The sequence below is a fragment of the Malaya genurostris genome, chromosome 2 (genome assembly GCF_030247185.1).
Source record: "Malaya genurostris strain Urasoe2022 chromosome 2, Malgen_1.1, whole genome shotgun sequence".
Classification (NCBI taxonomy): Eukaryota; Metazoa; Arthropoda; class Insecta; order Diptera; family Culicidae; genus Malaya; species Malaya genurostris.
This window is the reverse complement of record NC_080571.1, coordinates 314,146,674-314,163,616: the sequence shown is the minus strand read 5'-3', so window position 1 is coordinate 314,163,616 and position 16,943 is coordinate 314,146,674. Positions and strand designations below refer to the sequence as shown.

Below are 16,943 nucleotides of genomic sequence, written 5' to 3'. Positions count from 1 at the left end.
TATAGTTCATAAATCGCACGTCAGCCATGAAGGTTACTACATATGTGTTAGACCAGAGGTTAAATGCGTAAAAAAAAACAAACATAAACGAAGTGACTCTTTCCGATCTCGACGGATTGAATTCCATGATAAATGATTGTCGCCTGCCTTTTTTTTATTTTGCTTGTCAACCATTTGCCCGTCCGTTCAGATGTATTTCGTCACTGCTGTGCTATCTTGTTACAAACGCACTTTAACATTTATTTGGAAAAAAATTTCTTTGAAATTTTCCCTTTAATCTTTGACGTAAATACGTCTTACTTTTCTATTGGGCGCCTTTTCAAATTTTGACCTCTGGGAGAGTGATATATTTTTGATTGTAAGTATTTTTTCCTCCACTTCATCCGAGATATGATCACAAATTCATGATAGAATTTCCGGTAGTATTCTAAAATGTTTGATAGGTAAAGAAGGTAAAAAATTGACTTTTCATTCGTTCTTGCCTCGTTCAGTTCAGACCAGAATTCAACTTCAGAATACCGTTCTATAGTTCAATTAGGAAATGCGGTCCAAAATTCCAAAATTCCTGTCCAGATTTACAATTGGAAATCTATGTTCTGAAGTTGAGGTTCTGGAACTTAGACCGAGATCCAGGGCCAGAATTCAGATCCAAAGCTCAATTCTAGAACTCAGTTCAGAAATGCATTTCTGAAAGCAGGTTCAGAATTCAGCACCAGAATGCAGGTCTAAAACTTTATACCAAAATTCACTTCACTAAAGGTGTAACCGAGTTCAGGAAATGTATTCTAAAGATTTTCGAATTTATTTCTGCATCATTACAAAAGGATTACAAAAGTCAGTTTCAAAGAAGAATTCTGGATCCGAATTTGAAAACTGAATCCTGGATCGAAATTCTGTAACTAAAATTTAGAGCTCAGTTCCGAACCAGAAATCTGATCTCGAATTCAGTTCCAGATCACAGATTTATTGACCAGATTAACAATCCAGATCAAAAATTCAGTTTTAGAACTCAGTTTCAGAATTCAGTTCTCAAGTTCAGGTACAGAATTCAGTACCAGAATTTAGTATCGAAATTCGTTTCCAGAATTCAGATTCTTTACAATGAAGAAAATGAATCATTCTTTTTATTCGAATTCACGTCATCCGACGTTGTTCTATATGATTTAAAATTTGATACCTTACGTTTTGAAGAATGACAACAACATTGTAGAAAGGCAGTTAAATGAGACTAAACGCGTAATATATCTACTTTCAGTTCAGGGGTGCTACGCAATTGAATTTGTTGATAATGACAACAATGTACACTATATGGAGCATGAAAACATCAAGTATAACATGTCAATGAATATAGAGAATGATGATAAAGACGTACATGTACATAATCTACACTCTTAGAAAAAATGAAATTTACGCTTTACGTAAATTCAAACATGCCATAATTTCTTCGGTGATGACACAATATTACATCTACTAACATGTAAAAATAAGCTTTGCGTCTATATCAATGTAAGTTTAAGCTGCATTTACTGTGAAGTTACTGATATGACTTATCTTTACATGTTTTGAATCGTGAATGTGAGTGAATCGCGACGCTCCATTTATGTGCATCTATAAAGATGTAAACTTTTCTTAGTGTGTACTCTCAGCTGCTAACGGTTTGTACATTCGAGAACACTTAACTCAGTACTGAGTGATTCTTTCAATCGAAAAAGGAAGTGTGAAAGAGTCTTTTCCCTGGTATTCTCAACGGTGTACATTTGTTACATTTGCGACTGAAAAAATCAATACCATCATATGTGACTTTCGGACAGAACACAAGAATTCCGTGTAAATCGTTTGTCACCTGTGACATTGGTTACATGCCCAACATTTGATTTGATCCAGTGCGTACATCAGTCACAAGGAAATATAAAAAAATTCGTTTGTGTCAGGTTACAATTTGTTGTTGTTTTTCCATTCAACATTTATGACCAAAGCTTGGTATCCGAGTATCTAATCTGAAATATAAAATACAAGGTTGTTTGAACCCACTTTGTTATGGTGAATTTAATCATTGTACATGTAGAAAACGTACGCGCCTTTAATATTTTGGGTTTTAAACGTCAACATACAATTAATATTCATACTTTTATTCCCGTCATATGCAATTTGGAGCTGAAATTCGAAATTAATTTTTATTAGTAATTATTATTAATTTTTCATAAGTAAAAACAGTTGACCAAATGTCATGAATATTTAATTGAACCAAGTGCCATAATGCCATTGGTATAACGAAACATATATTGAAGAAGCCTCTGGTAGTGAAATAACATACTATCAAAAAGCCTTCATAGGTTCTGTCGCTGACGATCAGAGCTAAGAAAAGTCAATTTCATTGAAATAAAATATACGAAAATGACAAGAAATAAATATCACTCTCAGCTGCACTTGCAAATTAAGTGAACAAGATCCATGTCCAGTCAATGACATAACCGGAACAGTAGTTTAAAAATTGTGTTCTTTCTTTTATTTGTCCTTTCAGTCATTTGCGATTTTCAGTGAAAATCTCACAGTATGCAGTGTCTATATTCAACCGAAGCTTTGAGAATCGAAAATGACAGAAAAAGGATTCACAATTACTTTTACCTGTTGGTGCTCGAATCAGTAGTAATGTCGGTTTCCAAAGAGGATCTGGGGTGTAGTTACTTCGATTTATCATATTTTAATCACTTTTTATAGCCAAACGTCACAGATTTGTGATGTCCATGAAAGCATGAGAACTGAGATTTTTCTGATTCTCCCTGCAGACATTACTTTGGTTTTGTCTTGTCATCAGGGCATTTCTTCAAAAAGAAACTCTGACTCGAAAATTTAGCTGGATTTGTCTGGGTCCAACTATATACAAGGATATTTTGGCCGGGCTTCATTTTCAGTGAGCAAAAAAATTGGTCTCACCACCTATCGTATAAAGGCCAAAACCGTTAAGATCTTGTGAGATCTGACAATATCTTCGAAAATTTGTAGTATCTGGGAAAATTTGTAAAAACTGGCAAAACATCTGGTTCGTTAGAGTGTCTGACAAAGCGTGAAAAAACTAGCATTTGCCCGATAAATCTGCAACCAGGCAACGCTGCTTGTCAACGAGTGACTGAGTCACTGACGGTAAGATTGATTGATTTTGCAATGAGAGACGAAAATGCTTCGTCTCTCTTCGACGCGGTCATTTACGAATGAGACAGTAAAAAACGAATATGAGGCTATTGGATTGGACTCTTTCATTAGCAGCCCTTACACGTGACAATATTATTGTCAATTCAAAGTATTGTCAATCCAATTGACTTGGTAACTTGAGTCCGCATTTTTCGAGAAAATCAAGCGTTTGGAGCTTCAAATATTCCAAATGAACATTGAAATATTGAGAGAAGAGGTCATTGCACATATTTATCAGTTTCTCTCTGGAAAGAAAGTATTGTCGGATTGATGAGCAGGTTTGATTTTTTGACAATATTTTCGTCAATCCAATAAAGTTTCCATTACACGATCAAAAGTATTGTCAATACTCCTTGTATTGACAATAATATTGTCTCGTGTAAGGGCCACTATTTAGAATGCGTGGCAATTTTAAGCTCTGCTGACGTTTGCCAGACAGCAACTGGCACAGTAGAATAGGCAACAAGCGATTATAAATATACTCTCCTACCCAGCGCTTGACCGGAAAAGAGGTATAGAACGAAACGAGAAGACTAGTGTGTTGTTGTCTAATGAACAGAGAAGATGTTTGGATATGGGGTACCGATCGTGAGATGGCTAGGATTTAGATCATTGTTCGATGTACGCTTACCACAGCTCAGGGTGGCGAAAATGGTTCGAGTCCTGCCTCTGAGCGGTTGTTTTTCCAAAAAATAATTTTTTCTGTGAGTTTCTGATTCGTTTGGCTTCCTCAATATATGTTTCCACTCAGTCATTCCAAAACTGAACAAACTCTGTCGTGACAAAACTTACAAATATTCTCGTTGGTGGAAAAATTATATTACTGAAAAAAATTGTTTCGTACAAATATCGATAAGAAATCTCCGAAACTCAAATAGGATTTCGTATAAGCGCAGACTCAACTATACCTTCTTTAAAAGTTTAGTAATTTTTAGCTACTTATCAAAAACTAACTGGACTACTAAAATCCAGGAAAATGAACGGGAACCTTCAATCGACACTTTATTTGATTTTCTTTTTTGATCACAACGAATACGGTAACCGATATGAAATCATTACTTATCTTTATCATTGCCACATTTCGTTGCGGTCCACCAATCACGTCTTCGTCCATTGGTTCGGTGTCACTGTTGTTGGTGGAATCATCGTCATTTTCCTGTGTTATAAAACAATAAAAAAAACTGTTTTAATCCACCTAGTGGTGTAATTATGCTTTTCCCATATTGCTTCTATTTTCAAATATATCACTACAAGATTCTGCGAAGAAATTTTGTTCTAATCTTGAATAAAATAAACTTTCTTATGGTATAAACTAACTGAACCTTTTCAATTTGTAAACAGTTATGTAAGCTAATAATAATTTTTCTTTATTTTGCATCGTCGCAACAAATGATTAAACACACTTTACCTTTAGTTTTAGAACCGGAAGTCGGATCACATCAAATTAAACAGCAACCTATGAGACTATAGGAACTTTTGTTTGAGCCTGTTTTTGAAAATCGATTCAATAATCTCCGAAAAAATTGAGTGAGTCTCGTTTTAGACATTTCGACCACTATTTTCAGTACTTCTGGAACCTGGAACTTGGAACCAGTATAGCCAAAGTCGAGCCAAATCTAGAAAAACTTTACCCTTTTTGCATCGTCGCTCTAAATGACGGTGAGCAATTTTAAACACACTTTACCCTATGAAATAGCAACCTATGGGACTATGAGATTTTTTATTTTATGAGTAGCATTATTTGACACATACTCACACGCACAGACACATACATTGCTTAGCTCGATGAACTGTGTCGAATGATATAGACCACTTAGCGAATGATATAGACCACTTAGCCATCTGCGGCAATTTTCACTAGTCAATTTTTTCAGTGATTGCAAGAAATTTCTATATGAGAAAGGCAATGAGTGTACTCTTACAGAAAAGCATCGTTATCATGATTTTGTAATAACACTAACAAGTAGGAACAAATTAAACAAAAGATTAAAAAATTTACATTTTTTCACTTGAAAAATATAAATTTTAATATGGCAACATTTCACGCTATACGAAATTGAACAAAGCACACTGCGAACGGAGCAAAGCCGCACGTACAGTTGCGTACTAGATTTACATCGTAATTGAACGACAACTTTTATGCCCTATAATTTCGGAACCGAAAATCGGATCTGGATGAAATTGTACAGTATATTTAAAGACAACGAGAGCTTTAATTGGAATCATTATTCGTGGAAATCGGTTTAACCGTTTCCGAGAAATCGAAGTGAGTTCCGTTTTTGGAGATTTTCTTCACCATTATCGGTGCTTTCGGAAGCGGAAACCGGGGACTAGGAGTCCCAAAGTAGTCTAACTAACAAGATCTGCCAACTAGAGAGAGAGAGAGATTTTGTGATCTCGACGAACTGAGTCGAATGGTCGGTTTTCACAGTGATTGCATAACCTTTCTATATGAGAAAGGCAAAAATTTATAGAAAGAGCACTGTTTAAACTAGACAAAATGCTTTAAGAGAGCTGTTTACGAGATGTGATGTCCGTTTTAGAGAGCTGCTTACAAGTATGATGTCAAGCATATTTCAGAATTTTAGCTTATTCCACGAATAAAAATAAAAAATAAACAAATGTTTAATATAAGCTAAATCTAAATCACTTACAAAAAAATATCATCCAATTGTTCAGATTTGACTTTCTCATGAAATCAATATCCTGCATATGCTCAACTAATTAAATACTTTGCGAAGCAAAAAATCGAGAGGCACTGTTTGGTAAGCATATTTCTTTTTAACAACTGGCAGTCAAGAGTTCTGTAAAGAAAGCTAAAATTATTATGCTCTGCTATCAGAAGAATGTATCTTGTTTTTCGGAAAGAATTGCAAAACTTGAGTTTAATTTAGATAGACTCAATAATTTCCAGATTGCTACAGGTAATTTATGAATGTGTTCCTTGACGCCTTATGTCGTCTATTCGGTAAAATTCTCGAAATTATTTCACCGGAACAAACAATTTGTACATGATCTGTGTCTAAGTTTGCCCAAATCAATTCGGCCACCTCTAAGAAAATTGTACGTATAATGAAAGTGCAGTTTGTCGGTAACGTCACTTATACCATTATAACCGGAATTTTTCGCCATGAGTCATTGTAATTCATTATATAGCCCAATAGTAGCTTTCAAATGAGTAGGATTTGCGAAATCGATTCAATCACTTTTGAGAAAACTGAGTGCATAAAAGAAAGTGCTGTTAGTCGGTTACGTCACTTGTACTATTATATCTCCGGAGCCGGAAGTGTTTGGTGATTATCGTTATAAAATCGATTAATGGTCTATCAGTTACTTTCAAACAAGTGTCGGATTGTTGAAATCGGATTAGCCATATCTAAATTAATAACCTCAGATTTTCCGAATCGGTTCGTCCCCAAGAAAATTGAACGGATAGAAAGAAGTACGGTTTGTCTCCTGAATTTGATTCCGTATTTTATGCGACACAAAGACATTCTGATAAGCTTTCTGTTGCTAAGAGCGCTAAAATGAACATTAATATTGATTTACTGGGCAATCAATAATGTTCGTAAAAAATGCAAGCCCATTTTAAATGCATTGAGATACTGTGAGTATACTTCGTGACTGTCAGGCTCAAACACTCCAGATACTTGGATTCTGCAAACTCATTAGGTATTAAAACCAAACTCACGATTGTTAAAAAAGTCTCGAAAACTACAGATTCCGTTCCGTTCTTCAAGAGCTCGGTAATTGTCGACAAACTTTTTCGTAACCAATCAATGTTTTGAAACTCTGTAAGCGCCTCTTTCTAGCGTTCGTTTGAAAAAACTTTGAACATCATATCTAATTCAATTTTCCTCCGATTGTCGGTTTTTACAAGATGACGTTACAGCGACAATATCTCTACCGGCTTTTTGATTTCTGGTCCCTAGCGACTTATGCCACAATCGCTTTTTTGTCTCTGACGACCTTTCGCTCTAAAGCCCAGAACGGAATTGGCAGTGTAATGCGAAAGTCTCACAAAGTACTGTATCAAAAAACGCTTTCATGTCACATTTTTTTTGTTTATTTGCCACGACTCAATGCTTTTACCTTGCGCACAGAAACGAGTTCTCTACTATCGGACAGTGAAAATTAATTATTTGTTTATTGATGACTTTATGAAAACTTGGGTTTGGGATTTTTAAATGACTAGTTTACAATTGTAAAAACGCAGTTGTAAAATTGGTTGCAAATATTATTTTCACTGGATGCGAATCGAAATGACATGCCTTTCCCATTACAAATTCCATTTCCATACACTGACGGCAAAACTGTATAATAAGTGAGAATTCTGTCAATTTTATATCAAAAGGTCACACGGATCTAGCAAATTAATGCCTTACGAAAACCATGTGATGCTACAGAGAAGGCAAAAGTTTTGCACAACAGGAACGCAAACTCGAGATTCCTAACAAATAAAGTTGGTATGATTAGGTTGTAGAACAGCATTCGTTCAGTATTATACCGTTCGCCGCTTGCCATTCAAAGGGCAATCTGTTGTCAGCTTGCTAGAAACGGACAGAATATTAAGTAGTATTTCTGCCGGAGTTGATACACATTGAGAATTGAGGAAGGGTAGCCTAATATTCATAGCAGAGTAATCACTTCGCATAGGAAATAATAGCATGTCTTGGCAATTGATATTCCACCCGGTATTCTGAATCAACAGGCACTTGTTACATTCGGCTATGGCAAACGAAACCTCTCGAACGGAACGAATAATTGATATATATGCACGGTACATTCATTCGAACAGCTTTTGTTACTATTCTGCAGATAGATTGGATGTGAATGAGCGATGAACGTTCGAAACGGGCAAAGAGTGGGATTAGGAATTTTGCAATGACAAATGGGTTCAGACTTGGAGGTTAGAGCCATTTGCCAAGGATCCCAACTATCGCGAAGAAGTGCAAGAAGAACGCCGCTCTGGTGATATATCACCGAACGAAACCGGGTGAGGGTATCTTGTCCCAGAGAAAAAGAGACGAGGAGAAAGAGAGAAATGGCAACAGGCTAGTGCCATCATCTCTCTGAAGGCATAAGAGGCATTCAGCCGGGAATCATCACCATTACTATGACCTAAATTTCCGTAGAATCCCTTACCAGCCTGCTGCGGACCAGGCTCGGAAATTTTCAATCGATTTTCCGGGAACCGACTGCATTCACCGTCTGACAGGGTCTGAGTCATCTCCGACATCTGCTTTAAATATTCCCGGATGAAAGCAATTGTTGCTTTAACCAGGTCAATGCTTCGGCTATTATTCATGCTTACAAAAACCAATATTGACGAATCAAGTTCCGACGAACTAACATAACAATTGTTTACATTATGTTACCACTGCTGTGTGCAGCATTGTTTACATAATCGGGGAGATTTTTATTTATGATCACGGTCAAGTTGTTCTATGTGTGATTATGGACAAATTATACGTGACTAGTTCAGCACCGGCCTGGCAACAGATCGTAACGGAATTTTATCAACAGTATATATTTCTATGATACTTGTTGAAACTTTTCTGTAAAATTCAATTAGTATTGCATTGATTACAAGAAAACTGTTTATTACTAGTCGTTATTCTATTAGATTGTAACACTGTTGAAAATCGATTGTACTGAAAACGTATTGCTTTCATATTATTGTGAAAACCAATTTCCGAACAGAAATTCAAATATCATTCAAATCAACTCGTCGAAATCGCAAAATACCTGTGAGATTATGTATGCGGCAAATAATGCATGCGGAGATGCATAAACTAATTGTCATGAATTAAGATTCAAAATCTTGAACTTCACCCGAATACAATTTCCGGTTCCGGAATCACGAGTTGATTGTATGTGATAATAAAATCTAATTTTTCATGATTGAACCGATTTCTACAAAATTAGATTCAAATAAATGGTCAGCAGAGCTTAGTCTAATTTAGAAGAAACTTTGCACACAACTTTAAAATGAAAACTACTTATTTTGCATGAATGCATGGAATCAAAACTGATTTGAAAAATGGTAAATTATTTTCCTCAGAAATAATGTTTTGTGCAAAAATTGAGTCGAAAAGGAAGTTGTAGACCATCAATTGAACATTCTAAAAATAAATAAAAAGTATTTTCGTGAATTAAACAAAAACAAACCGAGAAAGTAGAATTAGAAAGAAAACCCTCTCTATTTACTCGTTAATGATGCGATTAGTAACTTCTTGTAATGAAGAAATAACAACAAAAACAATCTACAGGTATTTGAAAAACTGCAATTGGTTAAACTAATCATTTAAACAAATAGAATATGAAGCAACAAATTGAAAATTAATATTACTGTATGAAATAAAAGACTTTGTTCAAATTTAAAAATTCTTTATTTATTCTTCCAAATCTATTTCGTTCCCGTCAAAGTGATCTTCCCCGGCCAAAATACACTTGTGCCAACGTTTTTTCCAATCCTCGAAACAGCGGTTAAAGTCAATTTCCGGAATAGCCTTCAGTATCTGTCACAATTGACCTTGAAAACAGAATATATATTCAAACTAAGATTCCGCATGGTAATACCTATCCAACAAGCCATAGAATGGTAAAATCCGTCCATTTTTAACGGAGATATCGAAATTTTTGTGTAAGCGACTTTTTCCCCTATTTGAGCAGTAGAAGTTTTGAGCGCTGTCTGGCAAAGAAATGCTTTGGAGCAACATAAAACACAATTTTTTACTGTTACATACAATTGTTTCTAAGTACCCAAAAGAATGTGTACAGCATGATATTTTGCCTCGGACCGATTTTAGCACGATTCGTTTTGGCAACATAATCATTCGAATATGCCATATGTAAACCAGATAATGGCAGAATTTTCGAGTTGAAAGCAATTCCATAATTATATTGATTTAAACTACTTACAGCAATAAATGCTGGAAGAACAGAACAGCCATATACCATTCGAATCAATTCGTCGAGATCAGTAAATGCGTATGACTAATAATTTCACTCATTTTTTTCGGTTTTCTCCCAAACAAGGTTCCTGAATTTACACTTTTAGATTCAAATTCGATCCGATTTGCAGTTTCTACATTACAGAGTTCACGGACATTACAGACATTAGAATAATGTCATGAAAACTGAAACAGCGAAGAATATTCATGCAAAACACACATGCGGATTGATAAAAAAGGTATCATCTCACTGCTAGGTGGATTAAGAACGTTTTTTTTTAAATAAACAGTGTTAAGTTTAATTGGTCTCTCCCATCCGTGCAACTCTAAAATGCGCAAAATGTATCATTCAAATCAAAGTATGTGAAAACTTTTGATTTACTACTCAAAAAATTCTGGAATCGAACCTACCTGGATTTCTCTGAGATACTTTAACTGGTTTTCAAATTTTTACTAAGATTCAAAAAAAATGGTCTTGCGATCTCATGAACAACTATTGAATTTCTCTCTAATTCGATTTCCGCTCTCGAGACTGTAGAGCGATGACTTGTGACCAGAGCTGCTAAATGTCACTATCAACTAGCAACTTTGCACGACGAAGATTGGATAGTTTATGTCACTGGACTGCTGCCAACCAGGCTCTACCAATCATCATATATTGAGTGTCTGAGAGCCAATCTGTCATAACTTAAATTCTCTTGATATTATACTCACCAGGACGCTCATTGATTGCCGATGTGATTGATATTATCTTCATTTCTCCTGTCACTGCTTGATTACGATGTGACTAAATATTAGTCAAGCAGCATACACATTGAATTAAATTCATGTACACCAATAAACTCCGAAGTCCGATGACTTTTTACAAGGAACAATGAACTTTATCAATTTATGTTTATGTTAGTACTCTCATGGATTTTTTTACTTCAACAGGGAGTAGGAGAATGAGAGAGAGAACAAAATGCGTCACCTGTCTTTGACTGAGTATACTTCTACTTGGTCATAGAACTATCGAGTATCATTTGACAGACACATTGACCGTACCGATTACAGATGACGATAATTTTAGTCAGTCTGTCAAGGTCATTTGACATGACTGACAATTTGCAACTCTGCTTGTGACATACTTGTCAAACAAATATGCGCTTCTGTAGTTCAGTCGATAAACGGGCTCACTTTGTTTTCTGAAGATTCTCGGTTCAAGTCCGCTGATGCTGCCGATAGTTTAGTTTTTCATTTTATTGAATTTTCGGAGACTCGTAATTTTCAAATCGCTCAGCAAATTGTATTAATTGTAATGGATGCTGTTTATTACAGTAGTTTTAATGCAATTTTACAAGTTCCGTTCAGTCTGTGAAGTAGGGTTTTATTTCAACAACATCAACTATTAAAAAATAGGAAGTAGAAGATAGAAATTAGAAGCTAAACTGTACCTTCTGGTCAGAATACATTATTCAACCACCATTACGTTAACGAATTCTGACAGTTTCATCACATATACAATATTAGTTAATTTGGACGAAATGAAGATCTTCAAGTGAAGAACAAAATTACGAAAAACCTGGGATATTAAAAGTCATAGCTTTTCGGAAATTTAGTATACTATGTTCGCAAAGCCCGGCCAAAAAACTACTGCACAAAATAAAATACTAAATGATTCTAATTGCTAGATTTCACATAGTACTTTTTATGACTTGCACTTAGTACTTTGAAGGAAGCTGTACCCAGACGACAAGGCATAACTCCCTAATCTTTTCTAGGCCCGCATGCTGGTCATCGACGGAATGCTGGTCATGTTACGGAAGAGAATGAAGGAGAAGTAAATATTGCGAAAAAGGGGGTGTGATACGATAGAGATCTAATTAGAAAAAGTTAGTGACAAAAAAAGATCTTGTTAGTTCCAATGAAGATGGTGGACAGGGACGGGGATCGAGAGAATCGGGCGGATGTTAGTGTCGAACCTGTAGGTGGAGATTATACTGTCTGAGCGAGTTATAACAGATTACACTTGTATATTAATCTGTTTGATGTACTTGTATATAAGAAGCATATAAGAGATATCCCGACTAGCCAACACATCTCGGACCGGAACTTCAGGTGGTCTACGTCAATGTACTTTTCTGCACTCATAATCCCAGCGATCTGTGCCAATTTTCAAACTCCTGGCCGCACAAAACTCTCCCACACTATGATGTTACCTCCACCGAACTTCACAGTTTTTTTGTATTTCGATTATAGAGGTTTTAACCGTAGGATCATTCGCCTCTTCGGGTTAGAGAAACTTTCTGGTTGGGAATCGGATTATCGGGAATCGGGGTTGGGAATCGTGCTTACCTAAAAAGGCTTTTGACAGGTTTTACTCACACTTCCGACTGCTGCCTGAATCTTAATCGGGCCAACAAACCGTTTTCCAGAAGTCAATATCCACATGTTTTGTTGTGAACTGCAGTTTTATTCTGCTACGCTTGTTAATAACAGACCATCGCACTGCAAATCTGTTTTTACATTCTTTTTCCTGCTATTTTATAACTTTAACAAATACAAGCGTCCTATCTGGGAACGTTTCCTTTCACGACCGACTTTATCGACCGCAGAACCACGATGTTGATATTTATTTCCCAACATAGCGAACACCCGAAAAACTTAATTTGAATTTTTACTGCGATTTTGCTGTATGGAAGCACTTTTTCGCAGTCTCCTACTATGAGATTTCACACTTGCAAATCCAAAACAATGCAATGTGTTTTTACTTCAGGTAGACATGGAAAACCGAAAGGTTAATCAATTTCATATTGACTTTGCAAACATAAAGATTGCTATGCAAGGTGTGCAGTTATTTATGACCAGACCTAAATAACGAAATATATTAGTATTTTTATATTTCCGAAAAAAAATTATGACTTTTAATATCCCATATTTTTCAATATTCTATTATTCTTTTTTTCGTACAAAGCAAATGGCGTTGCTTATGTGGGAAAACTATCCGAATTCGTGAATTACCATGCGTCTCCATTATTGCGAATTAGATCAAAATTCATGCATCGAAAATCGAAAAGAGCAATGCATGGTTCATCTAATAAATTATTCAAATTTATCTGTTATGTTCAGCATTCATAGAATTTATAAAAGGACATTATTAGTCACCGTTTTGTCATTGATTCTTTCTAACCAAGAACCGATCATTTAAATACTGTTCAACACATCTGATGTCGACCTTTTAACACCCAACCGACGTAAACCGCAGTCCATCATAATCTAGTTCCCAGTAGATTATTTACAAGTCAAGGCGAAGTCAGCTTACCTCAACTGTGGTGCTAAGATTAGCAAGTTGAAATAGGAAGAACGTTATTTTCACCAATGTAAACATAAAACCGAAAGTCAAAACGCATTCCCCAAAATCTACCCACAAAACCACAGACATCTTTGTATAGCGTTTGAAATGTTCTCATCACGAATATGATCCCGTGTTCAGTAGAAACAGTTCGTTCTGTAAACAACGGGCAATAAACTGTTTACTGTGTACTGCCGAAAGCCAGACTCTCTGCGATTTACGCTAGTTTCATTGAAACAATTGCGTGAAACATCTACTCATCAAACCTAGAGATAAGCTATCACATTGTTGTTATGTGCAACGAGTAAACTATTATCTTAATAGAAACAATGAAGGAGCTAAAAATAGATTCTATTTCTCGTTTTTTTTCTTGTTTACTTTCAGAGAATGTTTCCATAGCAATGGGAAAAGCCGCGCGACGGTCAGTTGCGTCAGATCCGTCGTCGCCGACCTTGTCCTTTCTGCATTCATCACCCATCACGTCAACTGGCGCAGCCTCACTGTCCGGAGTCTCTGCAGTTGCTAGCTCATTGTCCTTCAGCCGGAGCAGCAGTAGTAGCAGCAGCTCTTCATCACCATCATCATCCAATACGTCCAATCACCCACCAAAAACCGCAACACTTCACACGACACCATCACTTGGGGCGAATTCCGACCCTCTCGATCCATTGGACGCAACGGGATACTTTTACACGTCGTCTCCCGACCCGGAGGACACAACACCGGCGTTCAGGTATTGTAAAACCCCAATCCTTTTTAGCACTCCGTTTACATGATCATTATCATCGCCACTATTATGGTCATCCCAACCTGTAGTTATCCTTCTTGTTCCTGGGAATAATTGCGGGCAGCCAACGCATCGCTAATTTACAAAGCCGCTTCATGAATCCTACCACATCTCCTCTCTTTGTCTTTGCTTCCTTCGTCGATGCTATAGCTTGTGTATTTATAAATGTATAGCCTGTCTTCGCTTTCGTCATGGAAGTGTTCATAGAAATATGCCATATATCGATAAACAAAACCACGACGGCAGGCCACTGTGAACCCGATTCGTAGCCAGAGTAACAAAAGGGATGCAAAATTGCAGGATGTTTCAAATGCAGCCACCTGCAGGCAGATACCGCTGGGAGCCCATTATACTAAATGGTTCGCTGTGCTTGCTAGCATAAATAAGTGGAAAATTAGTGGCCACTTGGTCGGAGTATACTGTTGCACATCGGACGGCGTTGGGATTTCGGTCATCTGAAATAAAGAAAGTTCTGCTCACAGCTATGTTTGTGACACTCGTTTACATCTAGCACAGGGATCCGAATTATTCATTTGTTTCCCTGGATCATAATTTTCTGCGGGATTTATCTTGACTCATTGTCTTAGTTCTATTAGATGTTTTTATTATTTGTCCAAAATGTTATGTTTTGTATTTTGCATTAAGTTGGACTTAATTAATTTTTTTTTTATTTTTCTTAAAACCATTCCGAAATGCGCCCAACAACCTAACCACATATCAATAAACGGTGAGTTACTAAACATATTAGAATGTATTCACCAGCGAAATCGAAACTCCAGCGAAATATCCAAGATATATGTATACAAACGATTCTCAAATCTTCTGAACTTCACAGCTGGCTGCCGCGAAATTTCAAGCCAACATGGCCTGCTGTCATGTCGCAGATTAAGACGTCCAGTTCAACAAGTCTGTCTGCAATAAATCTTATCTCGCTCACCGTAACAGTATCTCTACATCTTGCTGAAAATAAGGACATTCGCTGAAGCCGGTACAAAACATCCCTAGCAACCCAACAAAACATAACGTTCCATGTTCCGCCCATTTCCCGCGTCAACCCGCGGTCTATCTCTTCACTTCTATCTGACAGCTTTAACAGCACGCCTGATCTATTGCTTTTATCCCCGGTCAGGAGGTTAGAGCGAAAGTGAAAAAGGTCGGCTGAGGGTTTGGTTTGGCTGCACCACAAAAAGCGAACCGATACAGAAGCTTTAGAGCAAAATGATTATTTCAAAATGATATCAACCTTTTAAAAAGAATATCGCCGATTGCTGATTGTTCTTTATATCGTGATTCTGAACAATAGAACCAAAATGTGTTCCTCAGCTGAACACAACGGAACACACAAACGCGAAGACAGAAAAACAGGGAATAGAATATAGTTGCAAAGCTTTGATGCAACAGGCTATTGGCCAACGGGGTTTTGTTTATCAATGATACTATCAATCTATAGTCCTAGTTGTAGATTCTCACTACAGGGTATAATGTACAATTCAAATAGTGTAGAGTTAATTGTTTTAAATCTGAATATTCTATAATAGTTAAATAGTATAAAGTATCCTATCTTAAAGTCGTTTCTTGTTATCTTCTTTCTCACTTTTTCATCTGTTTGACTGGATCTATCCTCATTTTCCGTTACCGTGTACTACGAATTTCATAAACTACTGCGCGCATCGATGTGACTAACGATCATGCAACCCATGGGACACTCTAATACACTGACGTACTACACAATATGTTCGCTCTATTCTTGGTACCTAAACTGGTGTGTTTGTAATGTGTGCGTGTTGGTGTACTGTCTACTCTATCTCTCAACCAATCAGTACGATCACTGACAGCAACAACTACACCGACAACAGTAACAGTAGCAACACAACTGTTGCCAATACTACTGCTACTACCGGTACTAACGACAGTGACGGTAGTACCGGCACAGCTAGTGTGTCCGAAAGTTTTACGGAAAACATCCTCAACACCGATCGAAATACCTCGCTCTCACCACCCTCGTCTCATCTCTGTAGCAATCAATCGCAGACCGAGTGGAACCGGGAACGACAACGAATGGAGTTCTACGCGACGTACGACGTGATGACCGGTGTTCGGATAGCGGCCACACTTGGTGGCTTCTTTGGCCTTATGGTGTTTCTTGTGATCTACAAAAGTCGCAGTCGGTCGACGGCGAAAGCGTTAAAGGTAAGGCAGTGTTTTTTTTCTGAAGTATAGTTTATATAGTAGAATCAACCATAAACTTACCACTTATTGAGAATATTTTAATTGAATACACGTCTATCATTTACAACTTTACGTAAGGAAACATAAACTGGTTAAGGAACATCCGGAGAACATTCAATATATTCAATAAACAAACATTATCAAGAGTTCTTGCTCAGTTAGCTAGAATTCCATGGAATTCTACGTATCGATACACTCGTCTTCTTTCAAGGATCTTCTTGAAAATGTTATGATCTGTATAACCACGCAGCAAGAAAATCTAGAGACACTAGTGATGTACTTTACCCAATACCTACTGTAATGTATGAGATGAACAGACAACAGAATTGAATTTTTCCAGACTCATTTCTAATCACCTAGTGCATTTGATTTTTACTAACGAGTCTTAGAGAAACAATTACAGTCGGGTCCACAGACACTTACCCAACTAACCAAAAGTTCGGATAAAATG

The 16,943-nt window shown here is 36.7% G+C and overlaps 1 protein-coding gene across 2 annotated transcripts in view; it reads left to right on the top strand.

The window, feature by feature from the left end:
* Positions 1 to 16,943, top strand: part of LOC131431165 (serine-rich adhesin for platelets) — a 242,193-nt gene that overhangs the window by 207,928 nt on the left and 17,322 nt on the right. Inside the window, exons 3-4 of one of the 2 annotated variants that reach the window (XM_058596719.1) lie at positions 13,861 to 14,209; positions 16,282 to 16,453. In XM_058596719.1, the coding sequence (XP_058452702.1) occupies positions 13,878 to 14,209; positions 16,282 to 16,453 (504 nt within the window). In that variant the 5' untranslated portion in view covers positions 13,861 to 13,877. Of the gene's footprint in view, positions 1 to 13,860; positions 14,210 to 16,083; positions 16,454 to 16,943 lie in introns of both variants that reach the window. The other variant, XM_058596718.1, reaches the window with a different exon arrangement.